The sequence below is a fragment of the Diospyros lotus genome, chromosome 8, assembly GCF_014633365.1.
Source record: "Diospyros lotus cultivar Yz01 chromosome 8, ASM1463336v1, whole genome shotgun sequence".
Classification (NCBI taxonomy): domain Eukaryota; kingdom Viridiplantae; phylum Streptophyta; class Magnoliopsida; order Ericales; family Ebenaceae; genus Diospyros; species Diospyros lotus.
In genome coordinates this window covers 2,876,889-2,898,093 of record NC_068345.1, presented here as the reverse complement: position 1 = coordinate 2,898,093, position 21,205 = coordinate 2,876,889, and the positions used below count along the sequence as shown (strand labels likewise).

General features: G+C 34.7%; 1 protein-coding gene across 8 annotated transcripts; it reads left to right on the top strand.

The window, feature by feature from the left end:
- The first annotated feature begins 7,702 nt into the window (after positions 1 to 7,702).
- On the top strand, positions 7,703 to 17,688 carry LOC127807242 (uncharacterized WD repeat-containing protein C2A9.03). 8 transcript variants are annotated; one of them, XM_052344928.1, is made up of 10 exons: positions 7,703 to 7,964; positions 8,592 to 8,748; positions 8,874 to 9,041; positions 10,619 to 10,705; positions 15,885 to 16,019; positions 16,114 to 16,227; positions 16,363 to 16,454; positions 16,554 to 16,659; positions 16,750 to 16,836; positions 16,938 to 17,688. In XM_052344928.1, the coding sequence occupies exons 2-10, from the start codon at positions 8,596 to 8,598 to the stop codon at positions 17,349 to 17,351; spliced, it is 1,356 nt and encodes a 451-aa protein (XP_052200888.1). In that variant the 5' UTR covers positions 7,703 to 7,964; positions 8,592 to 8,595; the 3' UTR covers positions 17,352 to 17,688. The 8 variants fall into 8 exon arrangements, with proteins under 8 accessions (XP_052200888.1, XP_052200889.1, XP_052200892.1 ...); XM_052344929.1 differs by having other exon boundaries at positions 7,825 to 7,968; XM_052344932.1 differs by lacking the exons at positions 7,703 to 7,964; positions 8,592 to 8,748; positions 8,874 to 9,041 and adding an exon at positions 13,874 to 13,936 and having other exon boundaries at positions 10,628 to 10,705.
- Positions 17,689 to 21,205: the final 3,517 nt, after the last annotated feature.

Here is a 21,205-nt window from a genome sequence, read left to right as displayed (position 1 = left end):
GGCCCGTATTATCATGGTTCTCACCAATCTAAACATGTCCTCGTAATGAACAAGAAAAAAAATCATCTAGGAACACAAGGGATATTATTATTATTATTATTATTATTATTATTATTATTATTATATAATTTACAAAATTATATTTTAATCAATTGCTAGACTTATTAAATTAAGAAGTCTATAAAAAAATATCAATAAACTTTACAATTTTTAAAAAAACAACTACAAAGATGAACGAAATCTTTTTTTTTTATTTATATTTTATGAGTATTATATAATGATAATTTAAATTTTTAATTTTTGATGAAAAATATATACAAAATATATTTTAAATTTATCTTAATTTAGAGGATTTTTAAGTTTAACATTATCCATCACATTACCCATTTAAACCTTATCTTAAATCACTATAAAAGTAACCCTATAACCGACGTCCAACAAAAACTCAAAATTGTTGGGTCACGCGTACACAAGTTTGAACCAGATTGGTTGCCTTATCCAATGATTGTGGCACCCACCTCAACGAGGGGTACATTTCTTTTGCCAAATATTTGTACCCTTTGGAAGCAACTGTCAATTTTTTTTATAGATATATTGTTTAGTGTTATAGTTAATTGACATTTGACAGTGTTAGCATATATTAACATAAGATTTAATTATCATTTTTATGTTGGATTGGATAATTACTTTTTCCAAGCCTGTCACCATCTTAAAGCATCCCCTTTCTGCCGACTTGATAAGATATCTTTTCCCTGTAACATTTTTGTCATTACGCAATTGCTTAGCGATACCCACGATCCTTAAAATTCATGACTAATTGGTTAAAGTTTAATCCCCCCCCTAATCTGGCTTTGTCTCCTACGGCCCCATCGATGATGCTTCCTATGAGACGGATTCTTTAGTTTTTGAGACAAAAGAAAATCATAATTTTATCGAAAGGCTCAAGCCTAAATCCACGCCCTCAGCTGACTCGTCTAATCCATCAAAATAATCAAATTCTATCATTCATGTTACATCATCCTAGTTCATGCTGATCTTTTAATCTGATATCACTATTTCATTATTTTCAAAAATAATGATTTGACTTTAACATTAGAGATAATTCACAGAGAAATCAGATTTTGTCTTTATTTTTACAAATTCAGACTCAATAATTACCGATACTACCTCAAAATCGAGAAGAATCCAAGAAAAGTATACGACCATAACATGAATGAAGGGACAATCTAACCCCAAAACCCTTCCTTCGACTCAAATTTTATGTCTTACTTCCGTCTTATTATTGTTACAATAATTAATGATGTGGGAACGATCACCATTCTTATTTCAAATCAAATACCTAAAAAAAAAGTCAAGGACTTGTTTTTCTGTGAATACTTTGATACTTAAATCTAATGAGGAGAACGCCTTCAGTCCCATAATTATACCAAGACGGATATCCAGTGGCGGTCAAAAGATACATGGCAGACAAGCATCGCCACGTCAATCGGATAAGCACTCAGTAAAGAAATCTCCGAGACCTCAGGAACAAGCTAACCCACCGAAGGTCACGGAGGCAACAGCTATCCCGAACTCCTCGGAGACGGATATTATTGCGAAATCCTTATCGGGAAAGTTTCGAAGAAGGCGGAAGGGAGATCCCGAAGATCCCTCCATGATCCCTATCCCAAGAAAAAGTAAGAGAAAAATGTGGGAGATTCTTTTTATCCTTTTCTGAGAGATATAGTTTAAAAGGGACTATTAATCCTAGATGAAGGACTAATTTAATCATCGGAGATCGACCGGGGGAGCAAGTCCCCATCTCCATTGCAGGTACCTTCGGAGAGGCAAGAAGGGAGCGTGCGGCTACCACTTCAGAAAATCTATCATCAAAGTCAATTTTCAAAATTATCAAAACTAGTGATTGTTGTAAAAAACAAAGAAAAAGCTCTCTTTTACCTTTGCAGATTCCTTCCTATTTACGTGGAGTGAGGGTCAGTCCCTCAAGATAGGGGTTTTCACCTTTTTCATTGGAGAAAATTTTTCTGACGTCGCATAAGGATTCGTTGTTGAGTTTGTTTCCACCAATTGAGGAGAATTTACTTTCTGACCATTTTGAGATAGTAATCCCCTCAATTTAAAAATCACGATCTTAGGAAGAACGGATATATCCATCATTTTCAAGAATCTCGGGATAACAATTACCTTTAGAGACTTCGGGGGAACCACGGAGGCCGAAGGCGTCGAGATGCGCTCGCTAGACTTGGATTTGGGCTTTCGGGTATTTTTTAAGTCGACCCGAGTATGTGTCCATCCCAACTTAAATTAAGTGGTAATTCTCTTGATGGTTCTTTGGGGAACACGTGTTCTTCATTCGCTGACTAATTTGTGATGGCATCAAGATACTTATAATCTTCAAATTTTTCCTCAATAATCTATATATAAGAAGTGAATTTAGCTAAGATGTAGAAAAGAAAGGCATCCCACAACATTGTGAATTTGGTTGGAAAATGAGATATTTTTCTTCAAATGGAGGGGAGAGTATTGAAGATGCCATTGGCCAGAGCGCAGAAAGAGACGTGAAGCTTCTCACTGGCTGTTTTTTTCCCATCTTTATTAGCTGTAATTGATGTTCCCATCAGATATTTCTTTCTCTTGCAAGGCACCCTCTACGTGCTTACAAATTCATATCTGATGGATGGCAGTGGGAAGGCGGTTCCGGGGACCCAAAACCCTTCTCTTTTTCCATTGTAGTATTCTCATATTTTTCTATTCTCATCTTCTGTCTTGTCACTTTTGTTTTTGTCGTGTAATGGCAATGGGTTGTGTCAGCTTGACATGACCATAGGCCACGCTTTACGCACACTGCTACTGTAACTAATGGACTGCCTCTGTGCCGGCTTACAAATAAATCTAGAGCCCATGCATTTGTTGGACTGACCGCACTAATAATGGGACCTGTGTCTTCTTATCTACATAAACGTTTTGGGATGCCATTTTGACATTTTAATAATATTTTTTAGATATTAAAATATTGAAAATATCTAAAAAATATTTCTAAATTATTTTTTCAATTTTACAAATATTTTAAGGTCATTTTATAATATTAAAAAATATCAAAAATACTTTTTTATTCACAAAGAGATTAGGAACGAAATTTTTAAAATATTTCTTTTTTGTCTTTAGCAAATTATGTTTGATTTTTTTTTTTAAATTTATTATTTATTTTTAATATCCTACTCATGATTCATGAATGATATAACTTATATTTATATTTGTTTGGATGCATTATAAAATTTATGTTTATTTTTAAATCAAATAACTATTTTTATAATTTTCTATAATAAAAATTACATTCACAAAAGGCCTTATATATATATTTTTTAATTTTTTCTTTTTACATTTTTTCAAGTTTTTGTTTGTTACTTTTTTTAAAAATGTTATTTTCTGATTTTCATTTCATATCATATCTATTTTTTATTTTCGTTTTCTTGTAACCTAGCTCGTATCTACGAGCGAGTATTCGATCGGTTTGGTTATCTAATAAATTTAATTGCTCAAAACAAATAGATTGGATTTTTGTTTAAAAATCAAATCGAACTCACTAAATACTTGTTCAAATTAAAAAATAAATAATAAATAAAATGCAAGTAGATATAAATAATTAGGGGTGAACAAAATTTCAGTTAACCAGAAATAATCAAATTGAAATAGCTAATTTTGGTTAAAAACGACATTATATTTAATATTTTGATTGATTCGATAATTTTAATTTCTTTTAATACTAAAATTGAATAAAATCAAAATAATTGAAATTTTCAAATTTAAAAATCAAATCAAACCAATATATAAATTAAACTGAACCAAACTATCAATTTCAACAAATTTAGTTCCACAATTTCAAATTTATATCTCATAAATTTTATAGGAAAAGTAAACTAATAGTTAAAAAATTCTGTGTGTGGGGTTCACAATCACAGCCACCCCCCCCTCCCGGGGCTTGCCCCGATCACATCATTCCCCCACAAGAGTTAAACCTAAAATTTAAGACTTTTAAACTCTATTGTCTTGTCACTTCCACATACTCCTTTTTAATTTATGATTAATAATATGCAATACCTTATAAAAAGGCTATATTATAATGATGCTGTTCATGTAAGTGACTGATTAGATGGGTGACCCTACCAACCACTACCAACTTTGTCACCTTGCACCGAAGCTAGAGAGTTCTGAATCATAAGTAACATGTATCTTAATAGCTTAAAATAATCCCACTTCCGATCTAACCAATTGGAACCGGTTCATCCTTTCCCACCTATCAGCAGTAATATGAGTTTAATATCAATTCATGGGAAGTAAATAATATATTTTTTAAAATAATATTTATTAAAATGAGTAAGATAAGATTAAGGTTATATCAAGATAACTTATTAGAAAGATATGAGAAATAAATTTATCTAAAAAATTTAAGATAAGAAGTGACGTAATTTATTTTAAATTAAATTTAATAAATATAATAAATATAATAAAAAATTACTTTTTATGTCTTATTTTTTTTAATCTATATTTTGATTAACAAATACTATCTAAGAGTCATATTAGTTATCTAGATTAGAGATAGATCTACCGTTTAGATGAGACAGTTTTATTAAAAATCTGCTCACCTAGGTCTCTTTATTTTCTAATAAAATTATATTAATTATACTTTTAATTTAAATAAATAACATTATCCATTCTATAAACCTCAGGGTGTGGTCCCCATTCAAAAAGAAAATACAGCTTTATGTATCTTTTTTTAAGGGTGGAAACACATTTGGGTAACTCATAAGTTCTTTATTCCAAATTCCTTTTAACTCCGTCATTAACAGCGTATAATCTGTCCCCTTCCGGAGTATCGTTGTCCAGCACCTAACTCAGATTTACTCCGGCTTTTGTTACTTTTGGGACGCATCAAAATCTCCTGAACGTCTTTAAATTGTTCAGACCATTCAAACTTCATGGTTATATAAGCAAAGCTTCGTTCAACAAAATAAGTTGGGTTGGGGGACACTGGCGTGAGTCACACGTTCGGGCCCCAGCCATTAGTGGGTCGGTTCCACTTTCCCGTACGAACCGAATACTCTTCATTGGTGGGTCCACCCACCAAAATGGACTAAATACTAAAACCATTATATTATTATAGAATAAATATTATTCAATGAATATTAAAATAACATAGGCCAAATTTTATATTTATATTTTCATTTTTTTATGTAGTTATTTAAAATTTTTATTATTTTAATTATATCTTTAAATTTATATTGTTGAATCAATTTAATATTTGTACATGAATATTTTTTTAAATTAATTTAATTTTTATATTTTGATATAAATAAAGACTGATATATACTTTATTATTTCACTTTATTATATATATATATGAAAGTATAGAAATTAAATTAATTTAAAAAAATAAATTTAGAGATATAATTAAAATTATGAAAAGTTTAAATTATTACATAAAAAAGTTAAAATATAAAGATTAACTTAATTTAAAAATATATATTAAAAGATATAATAAAATAATAAAAAAATGAAATAACTAGAAAAAAGTAAAATTATGGCTATAAAAAAAATATGGAGTTGGCCAAGTAACATACGTCTTCTTCGATAACCAAGGGCGATGTGGTAACGTCCCAACTCGTCGTAAGCACTGACGCCGTGAAAAATTTAGCAAGCAAGCGGCCGGAAACGGCCGTCTGCGGACGGGAAATTCAAGGCGGGAGAGAAACAGGGCTCGTCAGCGGTCGTGGGGGCGACGCGTTGCGATCAGGCTTTGCCAGGGCTTCCGACTTGGGCACTCCTGGCCAACCGCGTGGCGCCTCCATATCTCAGTCGGTGGTGCTCCGCATTTCCAGATCTGTTTTGTTATGCGGTGGGGCCGTGGGCTCCACTCCCGTTCACCTTTTCTTTCTTGATTCCCCCATAGTATTTTGGTGTAAATTATTATACCACTTGTACACATAGACTACATTTTGAGTATAAATGATCAAAATATTTTTCATTTAATTATAAATTTATTCTTTCTCTTTAGTTGCCTTCTCTCTCTATTCTTTTCATGGCTACCTTCAGTCTGTTGCCACATTGGACTGGCAACCATCTCAATTTTCACGTGTTGACTGTCATTACAACTTTTTCATCACAAAAGGAGAAAATACAAAGATGATTGACGCGAGATAACGAGAGAGACGACGACAAGTAATTGCTAGAGGTAATTATGGAATAGAGAGAGTGAACAAGGAAGGGATAAAAAAAAAATTATTAACGTTCGAAATTACTTGATCGTGATTCGTTGACCCGCACTAATAAAATAAACACGAATACAAAGAAAAGAAACAAATAGCAAATGATACGTAAGAGAGTTTTTACGTGATTTGATCAAAATAATATTTACTTCACGACTGTTATCTGGGCAGAATAATAATATATAATTTACAATTTACAGTGTGACCCCTATTTATAATATGGGGTGTTTATAATTTATATAAAAGTTCAAAGTAGTAGGTAACGTCATGAGAGATAAAGTATCATTATTAATTCCATAAAATCGAGAATAGATTTCATATTATTAGGGATTGAGTTTGCTTTTAATAAGGCCGTTTTCGATTATTAGCCTTTTTATCTTGTGAGCTGATCAGATTGACCAATGAACTAAAGGCATTACTGGGAGTTCATTTACTCTCGTGGTCTGAGTTCGGATTTCAGTGACATGTGACCTTATTGAGGTGTTTTTTTCCTTAGTCTCGTTGGGCTTCAGGAGACTAGGTCAGCTTGTTCAATCAAATCCAACCTATAAGAATTAATTCAAAAATTACTCACAATAGAAATAAATTTGCAATTGTATAAAAAAATATTTAACTTAAAATATATCCCTCGTACCAATAACATTTTTCATTATTATATTATCGTTCATGAATTTCTCACTTTATAATACATTTAATAATTAACATTGCTCAAATATAATTTATGTATTTAATACAAATTTAATAATGTAAGTCGCACACTTATAATCATGCGCCTTGGTAGTCATCTTGCACCGATAATTTACTGCTTAATTTGTACGCATCGGAGTGTGAAGATTAGTCTCGCTTACAGTTACAGTTGTCAGCTATCAAATGACTTATCTTTTTGTATTGCGACTTTGGTTAGTCCGTTAATCAGACCTCGTTGGACTAATTGAATTAGTGGTAATACTTATTGTAATTAGATTTAATTTATTAATTTAAAAGATAAAACTAACTATGGTTTTGAACACAATAGTTAAATTATAATAACTAAATATTATTTTACAAAATACAATTACATTTTATTTTTAATTTTTATATAATTATTTTTTAATATTTAGTAGACAGTAAAATTAATTAAAAATTATGTAATAAATTTATTTTATTTAAAAACAAGATATTTATTACGATTTAATCATTAAACTTAATTAATTATCCATACTCCTAGTATATGAAAACAAATTATATAATTTCGGAAAATGTAGTTTTACAGTTGAGTCAAACAGTAACTTTTGTCCTAACCCCGGGTGCGCCAGCCGTCAACCAACGGCGCTGCCAGCCGATCAGTCGACGCCTCAACGGTTCCGTTAATAGACCACCAATGCCCAAGCCCACGGGTTTATTTAATATGGGGGAGGCATCCCTGGGTCCCACTCAACGCCCCCGTCTCCGCTATAAGCAGCACGCCGGGGGTGATAGTTTGCTGCTGTCTCGCAAAGCTCGGAAAGTCGGTCTCGTCTTCGGATTCTCCTTCCGGATTCTTCCTCTCTCTCTGCACCGTTTTGCTGTTCTCGTGGTCGTCTGCTTTTTTCACCCGGCTGGAACACACTCTGTTTGTTTCCCAGGAAAATCCCCTCGCTATTTTGTTGCATCTCACAGGCATCTCATTCGTTCCGATCTCCCCGACTACCAAGACATTCCGGCCCCTTCTTCGAAGATTGAGTAGGTGATTTTCGATCTCTTTCTATTTGTATCCCGTTTCTGAGCTCGTGTTGACTGTCTTCAATTTGGACTAAGTCCTGTACTGGTTGTTGTATGTTTGATTCATTGCTTTCTGTCTTTTTTTTCTTTTCTTTTTCTGTTTTATGCTGAGTAAGATTCGTTGCTCTCGTACTCGGTGTTTCGAGTATTTTGTTTTCTGCCGTGTATCTGGTCGGACGATCAGTCATCGTTTCTTTTATCACCATAAAAGAAAGAAAGATGGAGTCAGCCTCTCTTTTCCATTGTCTTGTTGTGTTTTATCATTTTTTCTTTTGTAAATGATATCATTCGCCTCTGTTTTCCAGCTAATTTGCGTGCTAGCCGTTCAAATTTATGATTAACCATTTGCTTTGTTATGCTTTGTGCTTTTTTTTGGCTTCAACTTTCGTTTCAATTTCCATGCACTCGTAGTGCCCTTTTCTTATCATTTTTCTGGATTTAGTTTGCATTTGTTCTTTTCTTGTGTGCTCACTTGCTTATAATGGGCAGATTCGCGAAAATATTCGTTATATGCTAGTGTGTGGACTAAGAATAATGTAAGGATGCAATTGTTCTGCGTCTAATTAAATAACCGTTTTCGGACTGTAGGACAATGGCGCAATTTGAGAACCAGGAGCTCGAATACATGGTTGATGACTATTACGACATCACTGATTTTGAGGATGACTTCTTCGAGGACACCGACTCATCTAGGACCTGTGTTGATGAGTCTCTGGAGTCGGACTTTGAGGATGAACTGGAGATGGTATGTTTAATCTGGTAGAGGCTATATGTAATATTCTTTGATAGGTCTAGATTCTTCAAAATATTGAATAAACTGTAGCTGTAAATATAATATTGTGGAGTCTAATGGGCTTTTTTGGATTACAGAACAAGCCCAAGACTGATACTTCTGCTTTTGAAGCTAGAAACGGCAAAGATATACAAGGTATTCCTTGGGAGAGACTCAATTTCACCAGAGACAAGTACCGTGAGACAAGATTGAAACAGTACAAAAATTATGAGAATCTCTCGCCCTCCCACGAGGTGCTTGAAAAGGTCGGTCTTTGGCTCTTTGCCTCATCCGATTTGTTGCAATTGTAGCTAAATTTGTATGATCAATAATTGATGGTTATATATCAGGAAGGTGCCCTGGGGAGTAGAAACTTTATAGAGAAATTCACTATAAGATAAAGGGAGGGGGTGCACTGGGGAGTAGAAACTTTATAGAGAAATTCACTATAAGATAAAGGGAGGGGGTGCTCTAGGTTTAATTTTTCTATGCCTTGTATAATTGTATTCTATTTTCTAACATGCTAATAATTTCCTTGAATATCCTCAATCATGGGGCTAGCAAAATCAAAGGTCTCCTCTTCATATTGTAAGTTTGATATATTTTTGTTGCCGAATCCTTTTTGCCATACTAGGAAGTATTAAGGAAAGAATTGGACCCTCATCTGCATCTGACCATTATTTATTTAGATTTGGTAATCCCTGTCTTAGTTTTTCCTTGTTCAGCCTCCTACTTTAATCTTACAAAAAGGTTCCCTAGAAGCTTAATGGATTCTTTAAGGTGCACGGTCATCAATGGATAAACAATTTCATATCATTGTAAGGAACCTTTAGGGATGTTTGGTGTGGAAAATGTTTTCCAGTTTTCTAGTTTTCATTTTCATAGAAATTTAAGAAACACATTCAAATGTTAGAAGTGCATGAACTAATATTTAATTTAGATAATTAAAAAAATGTTCAAAAAAGAGTGAAGACAGAGAGGAGGTTTCTTTTGCTTAATTCTAACTTGTGTTAGAGAAAAAGATAAGAGAGGATTTAAGAAAAATTTTGTGGAAAACTGCATTTCAGAATCAGTAAGGAAAATTTGGAAAACTCATTTTAGGAGCTTCTTAACTTCAGCTTGATTTGGGGAAACTGCCCTTCCCAAATCTCTGTTATCTTTTGAGAAAATTTTTGTTTTTAATTGGATTCTCTTATTTTTCCTTTTATGTGGAGTAATGTTTCGGAGAACTAGGGCTGTTTTCCAGTATTAAACAGTCTCTTAAGCACTTGCTGTTATGCACAATAGTGCCAACAGAACTTTTTCTTCCTCCCTGTTCATATTTTTTTGGGGGGTGGGGAGGGAGTGATGGCTATGGGAGAAATGGAGTGGGTAGGAAAAGGAGTTTTGAGTGATGGAGATCTTTTGTGATGGTTTCATGTAGCCTTCTAATTGATCCATATCAACCTGACTTTAGGCATTATTCTGAAGCCAATGATCGCTCTGTCTTGATTGTCCAAAAGAACAAAACAAGTACCGTTTCTGTTGTTTCCAGTACATATGCATTGAGTGGCTTCTCTACCTGTAATGGAAGAATAAATAAACAAACAAAAATACGTAAATATGAGTAAAAAGTAAACAAAAGAATATTACCATGCAACTTCACCTTCTGCTTAAGGATTGATAAGACTGTCTAATGTTAATTTATATACCTACTTCACCTCATCTTTTAGAGTATTGGTTACTTCACCTTCTGATTAAGGATTGATAAGACTGTCTAATGTTAATTTATATACCTACTTCACCTCATCTTTTAGCGTATTGGTTCTTTGTGTAAGTGTTACAAAAAATATAATCATGGCAGGAGTGCAAGCAGGTGGAGAAGGGTCACGAATTCTATGACTTCCAGTTCAATACAAGGCTTGTCAAATCAACAATTGTTCATTTTCAGGTACAGACACATTTAAATGATTTTAAAATTTTAGCTTTTAATCTGGATGCATCTAGTTATAAAGGTGTAACTTAAGTGATGTTTGTTGTTATATATTTCTCATATTAACATAGGAATTGTTCAGAATTGCCTAAATAGTTTACCATTTTTAATCAATGTGAATAGAAGAGCTTCTACAACTTCAAGCATCTGTTTTTTATGTCCAATATTTTACTGTGTTTTCTTCTTAAACCTTCTCAATAGTGTTGAATGGAGTTTATTCAGTAGTTATTTGTGAACCCATATTTGACAGAGTGTACTGGTCCAGCATGCCCTTGCTCTCATTCATAAACAACAAATATCAAGCCTTTATTCCTCTGTCTGGTTGGCTACATGAATTCTAAATTCTAATTCATGTCCCCTTGCCCTCATTTATGTGTATATGAATAAAAAATACTTTTCTTTTTTCTTTCTTGGACAATAACTTTTTTGGAATTTTCAGTTCTGGTGTCGAACAGAGCCTTCTATTCTTTTTCTGTATTTGATTTTGGAGCTGGTTACATGCATAATATTGGGTTTGTGAATATATTATTAACACAGTTGGATACTTTATTATTTTAGTGCGTTGTCTATTCTTTCATTGAAGCTCTACAAATTGTGTCTTATGTTAAACCATAGAGTACCTATTTGTAGTAGTGAGGTGTTGGTCCCCAATCAATAATGCTTGTAACAAATCCCTGTTCTGGCCTGCAAGCTGGTGGACTACTGTTAATTGAATTGCCATAGTTATGGTTAATCTTTTCATAACACAGGTAATTCTTTGCAGGCTAGCATAGATATAATCTTAATGTTGGGCTTTTGCCAGCATTGTTTTATTGCTTCCTTGGTGAGATTGATCTGAAGGAAGGGTTTCACCTGAAATATTATGGATGCCAATAAAAAGAGGAGAAGAAAACAGTGTTAGCAATAGCCCTTCTATTTTATACATTGTCTGGTATTAGAATCAAAGCCTTTACTTTTCCAAAATTCTCTCTTTTTGCCCGGTTCAAGTAGCATTGAGCCGGGTCTTGTATTTACTGAATGCTTTTTGTGCAGATTATTTACACTTGCCAAGCATCCATTTAATAAAATTACAAGATCTATGTGCGAATTGGTATCGAACAGCTGAATATTTTTATACCAAGTTATGGATGATGAAGCATTGTGGTGAGGATATAACTTGGTTTGTTAAGGTTGCATTTGTTACTGACATAGCTGTACCTTCCGGTGCTTTGATAAATTTTCTTTTAGTATGGAATGACCACAATACATTTTTGCTAATATGTAACTGTATACAATCAGACTCACTTATGTTAGCAATAGGTATTAGCTATATTGCATTTTCCTTTTTGTTTGTTAATTTCAAGGATATATTCTTCTAGCACAGTTTCACACTTATGCACCTAACATAGAAGGTGATGAAAGCGCCTCATTTTTCATTGTACTGTTATAGGTTTGTAAGTGGGCCTTTAGTGTGATCTTTATCATATCTATCCAATACTAGGGATAATCTTGAACTACATGCCACTAAACAGTAGCCAAGTCACAACAATAGCTTCCCCAATCAATCCATCCATTTTCCTCCTGGCTTGCTGTTGCAAGGAGTGGATCTGGTACTGAAAAATATTTTCCCCTTTAAGGGAGGCAAATTTACAAAGAGACATTTGGTGCACTGTGAATGGATTGTTCTAGTTGGATTTCCATAGTGTTCAGTGGCGGAGTTAAGACCTTGGGTCAGAGGGGGCATTACTTAATTGCCCCCCATCTTTTTTATTCCAGGGGCAAGTGTTAGAGAACATAATAATTTATATGCATAATATCAAAGGGCCAAAGGGAAATTTTAGAAGAGAGAGGGGGGGGGGGAGAATTGGACACCCTCAATTGTACGTAGTTCCACCCCTCATAGTGTTGGGGGATAACATAATCTGCATGAAACTTGGTTGTGTCCGTTCACTGAGGTGTACCAGATGCTTGAAGTTCATGCATTACATGGTTAGTTATCTTTCATATATTTAGGGTGCCAGACAGTGAGACAGCCAAGAAACATGGTTTTGCCAAGAGATTTTACCTCTTGGTCATCATTACAATCTTCTGTATTCTTCAGCATAACTATGCTTTTATCATGAAAATTGCTAAGATCCTATAACATTTATAACTATATTGTAATATGAAAAGAATTGACAATTGTTAGAATTTTATTAGAACATCTTCTGGATCTAAAATATTCTAGGTATAGATTTGCGGGTGATAGTTTTTCCTGTAGGTACTAGCAAATTCAACATCAGTGGAGAAATGTTATCCCCAAAAACGCATTTGTGGGACAGTTGAAACTTCTCCAAACTTTCTGGAAAAACATCTTGGATACATGCAGGATATGTTAATCAAACAAGAAACCTGTCTGAAAGGAAATTTATAATATAAAACTTTCAGAAGTTATTTGGAAACTTGGTTTACTAACGTTTATGTTATTGTAATTATTATCATATATTAAAATATTATTGTAAATCTTATTAAGATCCTTTATAGTTTCAGCTTTAATAAGACAGAAGTTTTTGTATAAGATTCCTTTTTTTTTTTTTTTGGTACAAATCTTAATTGTTTTCTTGTTTTCCCTATGTCTTTTGGAGGATGTGCTCACTGCTTCCGTTTCCTGTATCAACTCTTGTTTCTGTTGGTATCTATGGCTTTCCCTTGCTTTTCTCACATGCCCCGTTGATTATTTTAGCTATAAAAATGAGACCTGAAGTTCATTATGGAAGTAGAAAAATTGTAGTTGCTTGAAGGTGTAAAATAATTAGGATCGGTCATTGTAGGCGTTCTCAGTTTTGCTTCCATGCCCTTACTGCTTTGTTATGAATTATGATCAGCTGCCTTTGATATATTCATCTTCTTTTTGGGCATGTTTTATAATATTAGTATCTGTTTCTGACGTTCTTGCTTTTGCTTGAACATCCTTCCTCACGGATCTTTTTGGTTAATCAATTAGTTTTTGTTCTTGTTCTCTGTTGTCTTCTTACTCTTGGTAATATATAACTGCTGTTTTGTTTGTGCTCTAGGAGCTTTTAAATATGTTCTTATTCTTGATTGTTCAATTTGATTTTTAACATTATCCCTGTGGCACGCGGGACTGCTATCTCATCTTTATTTCAGCTTTAGAGCAGGGTGGCAATTAAATCTGAGCGGCTGGCGCGATAAGGATTGCTTATTCATATGGTATGAGATAGGGACATATCTGAGCATTTAAGAGGCCTCTATGGAAATAGCTGCATTGTGCTGTTGATGCTTCCTTGTCTAGAAATATAATTGATAACTTATCTGTCCAGTATTGTGATAAATGTGCAATTTACAAGCATTGCTGACGTGTTATTTCTTCCTTTTTTGCATAGTGAAGCACATCAACTTTGATCTTCCGCATTATTCTTCTATGAACTGTTTTGATGTGGCATCTGAATTCCATATGGGAGCTAACATTCAACCCCAAAAGTGGGATTTGTGAGTTTTTGTAACATGGCATCTTTCCTGTTAACTTGTTTGATCCTGTTTTCCCTGAGGTTATGTTATGCTTGCCTTTCTTAATGTGGAGTCTAAATGGTTACTTCTAGTTTTTCTCTGCTCTCCCCTTCTTTGGTTCATAATTTGCTTCTTGGGTTAGGAGCAGAAAAGTTCCTTCTCTTCCTCTGTTGTCAGTCTGTCTGTTATCTTTTGTTTTTCTAGCTAGCAAATTTTAGAAAAGAAAAGTTATAAGTTTGCCGAGGCATTTTTTGATATTTTTCCAGCAATTTTGTATTAGATATCTCTTTTTCAGTGCTTAAAAGTTCTGTTAAATACATACCGTTGATGATTTTTTAGGATTAATTCTTCTGCTGAAAGCGCCATATTTACGTTTCATCACATTAACTGCTGCAACCACAGGTTATACATGTAGATTAATAAAAAGAAGAGTAAATTGCAAAGAACACCCCTGAGGTTTGGCAAAATTGCAAAAAAGCTCAAGTTGAGAAATAGCAATAAGCACCCCTACTGTTAAATAAAGGGATAAAAGGACCGATTTACCCTTCATTCTCTCTCCTCTCTCCTCTCATATTGAAAATAAAAAAATACCTCATGCCGATCGACACCGGTCAATAACCTAGTAGATTCTATGCTGGTATTGGCGTAGAACCCATCTGGGTTTGAGAATTAATTTTTTAGGATTAGTCCTTCTCCTGAAAGCACTATATTTACTTGTAGATACATAAAAAGGTTATACATGTAGATACATAAAAAGGAATGTGCTTTTATTTTTTGAACGTCAAGGTTGTTTAAGCTTGTAAATTTTTTGCTATTGAAATCATTCAGTTTTCTTTGTCGGCCCTATTTTCAAGGTATCATTAACATGGTTTTTGAATCATTGCCTTGAACAGCACTAGTTTTCATTCTTTTTTGTGTTCATCAATTATGGCAAGGAAATTTTGGTAGCAATGTAATGTGGTCAAGACTTCACAAATATGCCAAACTAACAACAAAAATACCCGTCATTATTGATGTGCCATTCCATATATATATTTTTAAGTTGATAGATGGATTGGTTGGAGTATCTGAATCAGTAACTTGTCAAATGGCTTCTTAGCTCTGGGTCTGATTAGTGAATAGGAATATATCAGTGATTTTTTTTTGGGTGATTATTTCTTTGGAGCATGAGAAGCTGGTATTCTGTCATGGAACTCTGCTGTGGGTACTCATTACTTCCTTGGTTAGGAGCCAAGGATAATGGGCGGCATTATAATTCTTCCCTATGATCTTCTCTCTTTTTGCCTAGTTGCCTATTTATTTTATTTTTGGGGTGGAGAGGGTACAGAGGAGGTTGTGTGTACAAAATTCACATTTAGAAGCAAACTTACAGTGAAATTGTAGGTTTTCATGGTCAGACCTAGTTTTGGTAAGCAATGTTTTAGAAAATTACATTAATGTTCCATATGCCTGTTGCCTCAAGATCAGGGCGAGTTTGACAAGCAATTGATTCATTACCCTAGTTTTTTTTTTCTCTCCTTTTTGTGTAGTTGATTGATTACTTCTTGCTCAGTTTTTGTGCTGAAAGATGACTGTTTTGTGGCTTGTGATTTGGTGGTCAGGAGTACTAGAAAACTAATGCGCCCATCGAACTGGTTTTTTATTTTGACAGCTGAGGAATCTCCTATGGGCAACCTCTAAACATGATGTGTACCTTATGCAAAATTACTCACTAATGCACTGGTCCTCACTTTTAAGGAGGGGCAAAGAAGTGCTAAACGTCGCAAAATCTATTGTACCCACTGTAGTAAGTTGCATCCTTTTAATTTTTTTTATTTTTTTGGTCTCTGCTCTTCTTCCAATTTGAGGCGCTGAACTGTTATCTTGAAATCCTTTCACAGAAATACCATCCTGGTTCCTTGGCTCAGACACTCTGTAGGGTCCAAATAAGCACCATGGCTGTTAAAAATAATCTTCTGGTGGCTGGTGGTTTTCAGGGAGAACTTATCTGCAAGGTATTTATAAATATAGTATTCAACTAAACCCCAGTTCTGGTTTCGTTTTGTTCTGTTATTGCCCCCTTGAGTTTGTGAAACTGCCCTATTGCCTCCCATAATGTATTTTGTTATTTGTTCATTCGTGCATGGCAGTATTTAAATCGTCCTGGGGTTGCCTTCAGCACTAAAATAACAGCAGATGACAATGCTATAACCAATGCGGTGGACATATGCCACAGCCCCAAGTAAAGTCCAGTTCTTGTTTGCTTTCAATTACAATAAAAACCAAAGCCTTGGCTATTAGTTGAGATGGAGAATCATTACTAATGCATGCTATAAAACAGTGGTTCTATGAGGGTAATGACCGCAAACAATGACGCTCAGGTCAGGGTTTTTGATGCCGACAATTTTTCATGTCTCAGCTGTTTCTGCTTCCCTTGGTCTGTAAATGTAAGTGGCCATTAGAAACTGATGCCCGATACAAGTTCTGATCTTTTGAATGTATCTCCAAATTCTGATTCATTGGAGCTGTTTTCACAGAACACTTCAGCCAGTCCCGATGGTAAATTACTGGCTGTCCTTGGCGATAGTTCTGACTGCCTGATTGCGGACTCCCAGTCTGGGAAGGTTAGTTGCTCATCGAGCTGCTACAAATTGGTTTGTTCGCAGTGCCCTTGTATATGCTTATGTTTTTACCGATTCCGTCTAATTTAACCCGCTCTCAATAGGTGGTTGGGAGCCTCAACGGGCACTTGGATTACTCGTTTTCTTCAGCTTGGCACCCGGATGGCAGAATTTTGGCGACGGGGAACCAGGACACTACTTGCAGGTTGTGGGATATCAGAAACCTGTCCAAATCCATGTCTGTACTGAAGGGAAGGATGGGTGCAATCCGAGCCATTCGGTTCACATCGGACGGCCGGTTTATGGCCATGGCTGAGCCAGCTGACTTCGTTCATATTTTTGAGACCCAAGGTGACTATGGCAAGGCACAGGAGATAGATCTGTTCGGAGAAATCGCTGGAATTTCGTTCAGCCCCGATACGGAAGCGCTTTTTGTTGGGGTTGCAGATCGGACTTACGGCAGCTTGTTAGAGTTCAACAGAAGGCGATATAACCATTACCTGGACTCCACATTTTAGTTGAAGGCGGAGGCCGCAGCAAGCTTTATGTAGGCGATCAAATGGCGGTGCGGCGGGCCTATCGGCAGCCATGGATGGCCGGACTTTACTGGGTGGTGGTTGTAAGTAATTGGAATGTAGAATACATAATTTTCATCCTCTTTTAGCAGTCAGGCGCAGAAGGCCTTGCCACAGTTCGGTTTAAGACCTGTTTATGGTCGTAGGAAATTTGTTCCTTTCCCAGGGAATGTGAAAGGGCAATCAGGAAAAATAGTTTTGCTTTATGTGGACGCGTGGCGGTGCTTTTTTTTTTATTGTGTGTCTATTTGATAAAAATATACAAAGATTGAGCGTGCAACCATTGGCCTCTCTCTCTCTCTCTCTCTATATATATATATATGTATATATCTCTTTCTCTTTATATATATTTATGTTCTGTCGTGGCCACACAATATGGCTAAAATTTATGGACTTCATTTCATGGATTAAGGTTTAATATATTATATTATCAAAGTTAAAAGAACGTGGGTGTAACAATTGGCTCGTTTGGTAAGGTGGATTGTACTAGTCCTATTGGTCTCTATCCAATGATGAGCTTATAGCTCGATATTGGACTCGGTCTTTAGGGTTTATTCTATCAACGTTAGCTTAGCAATAATTTTCATTCCATCAATATTAGCTCAACAACATTCTTCATCCCATCAATGCTATACCCAGATCACCTATTCCCACAACAGGTCTCAATTGTTTCGAGATCCTCAACTCCTAATTCACATGTAACAATTGGTGATACACAAGGGACTCTCCTGTATAAGTCAGTTGTCAAGTATGTTCTTTTTCAGTTTATAGTAACTTTGTTATCTTGAACTTTTACTTACTTGAGCATTGGAATACTTGTAAGTGTCAGTCATCCTTCGCTATACGAATCGCCATTGCCTCGAGTTGTCCATCTGATCATCTCCTTTTGGGCCGAAAGAAACATTTGGGGCCCACCATGGGGCCCGATTATACTTATATGTCCCATAAACTCACCAAAGCATCCCAAGCCATACCCGATAGTTATCTATAACCAAAACCAGAAGATAAAACAACATGACCCTTATCCGAGAGAACTAAAACACCAACCCCCATCAATTAGAAAACCCTACAACCATGGAGATCCTTTTGCTAGACCATTTAGCAGCTTGAGAACCAAGTAGCCGAACTGACCCACAATCACTAGAGGAACTAGCGCAATGAGTGAACCGACAATGATGAAGAAGCCAACAACCAACACCAGTTCAAAGTAAACCATACCGCCGCACCTTCTACAACTCTATATGCCCCTAGCCATCATTTTTCAGAGTTTATCATGTCTATGCTCTTGCCATTGTCGTAGCTGTACATTCTCATTTTGCATCTCTATCACCTGGGTCCAATATACTTGCAACTCCTCATTCATATGGGTCCATGTGAAATGCAGCTCATTTTGCACCTCAGTCACCTGGGTCCAAGCAACCTGTAGCTCCTTGTTCATCTGGGTGACCCTCAGTCTCATTTGCTCTAATTCCGATGACAATCTATATGAACCACTAGAGTTGCTATCAGATTCAACCAAGTAAGACTGTCTAGCTTGAGAGCCGAATTCGTAGACACGACTCTTCTTGTTCCTACCAGAGATGGCCTGATACAAGATGTGGCGCTCGTCAACTATAGGTGGAGATGACAACTCGCTACCGCCTGTTGATGCTGAAGATGCCTCTGCACTTAATCTCTCGAACGCTTTCTATATAAATTAAAATATTGACTTATTAATTAATAAAAAATTACTAAATTATAATGTTAATTAAATTATACATAAATACAATTATCGCGACGGCCTTTGATCTATTATCAACCCACACTTTTTGTCTTTGATCATCCTTCCGAGTATGGGTTATCAAAAAAATCTCAAATTCATTGGGCTCACGGTCTAATTGCTTTGCCTACATGACAAATGTATAAAGTAAATAAAATAAAATATAAACCACTATATAAGTTTATAAAATTTACATTTAAGTCAAAAAATTAATTATCATCCTTCTTCGGCTCTTAGTGAAGGAATAAATCCACCTGTGTGGACTGACCCACCAATCTCGGAGACACGATTTTTTTTGTTTTGTTTAGATTTCTTCTTGTATTCGTCTTCATCTCACTTTGCTTGCAATGCCCGCCGCACCATCAAATCTATCCACTCATCCTTATCACCACCTCCTTTAATTTTGTTCAAATTATTTCTGAAACTTCTCCGACCAGATTTATTCCTAGTGATCCATATACGACCACTCTCATCGGGTTGTCATTTAAACTCCTTCTACAAAAATTAAAAAATGAATATATATGTATAAAATTTTAAATTAAAATTTTTTATAATTAATAATTACAATTATACTAACACTAAATTCTTTCAGCCACATCTGTCATGTTAATTCTGACACATCATCCCAATGAAGTCAAGCTTTAGTGTACCATCTTTTCCAAATTTTTGATTGTACATTTGGTGGGCCAACCTCAGAGAAAAAACTGTAAAACCAATATTGATCAAATAAGAATATGCATTTCTATGTATAATAATAACAAACAATCAATTAAAATTAATATATAAGATACTCACTGATCATAGTTTTGATTGTAGGATAACTGGCTGCACTTTCACCCTGCAATTAAAACACAAAACAAAACACAATAAAAATTTTATATATTTTTTTTGTTTATTTAGGTGAGGTTTATACTAGTCAGTGTACGAGTGCAATTGTAGTCCAAATTTAAATTTATACTTTATGGATGAGTTCAGGTTGTCCACTGAGAGATTTATTTATGGCAAAAGAAAAAGAATGTCACACACGCACACACATTTAGATGGATTGGTAATAAGATTTTTTTTTTATGATTTTTAGATAACAGATACTAGAAAATAAAGCAAGGTAGAAGTTGAAATAAATGCTTAATGTGAGGATGTAAAATTGGATAGCACTTGAGTTAAGACAATTTCAGCACCAACCCGTTAATTCCCAAATTTTAGCAGATAAGGTTAGTAACATTAATTTAATTTCAGATATGAGAGTTTGTTACTAAATGCAATTAGAGATGATGATAGTTCTAGTTTAAGCAATCTTCATACATGATATGCGGGATTCTATTTTAAGCAACTACCATAAATTCAATTACAATTAATATACAAAACAACTAATTAATTATCCGGGTTTGGGTATGATAGCGTTTCCAGTTCTAGTAACTCCTATGCGTGACATGAAAACTCTAAGTTAGGCTTACGCTCCAATCCGAACCTAGTGATTTTCTAATAATTAAAACACACTCATACTAAAATTTAAATTAATGTTACTCATTTAAAACGCAGCTTTCTTTGGGAATCATTGGCGTTGGACACTGTCATTGCCTTAACACAAGATTAGATTTAGCTACTCATTTCCATTTAAAAGTTAATTAACAAGAATTTAAATGGCGTAATTTAAATAACAGAATTTAAATAACAAGAATTAAAATAGCAGAAACTAACCGGCCATTTAGGCGGTGGATAATTAAAAGACAAGAATTAAAATTACAGAAATTTAAAGACAGAAATTAACCGGCCATTTAGCCGGTGGATAATAAAGTAACAATAAATGACATAAGAATTTAAAAAAAGAAAGGAAGGAAGTAAGATTATAAGAGAAAACAAGAGAGAGAATAAGAGCAATTCTCTAAGAGAAACTTTAAGAACAAAACTAAACTTTGATTCAAGTAATAACCACCTCCTCACAAATGCACCTAAGTGAGCTATTTATAGCCCACGAGATGCAATACAAATCACATAATTTATTCAACTAAACATAATTATATCTAATGGGCACTCACAA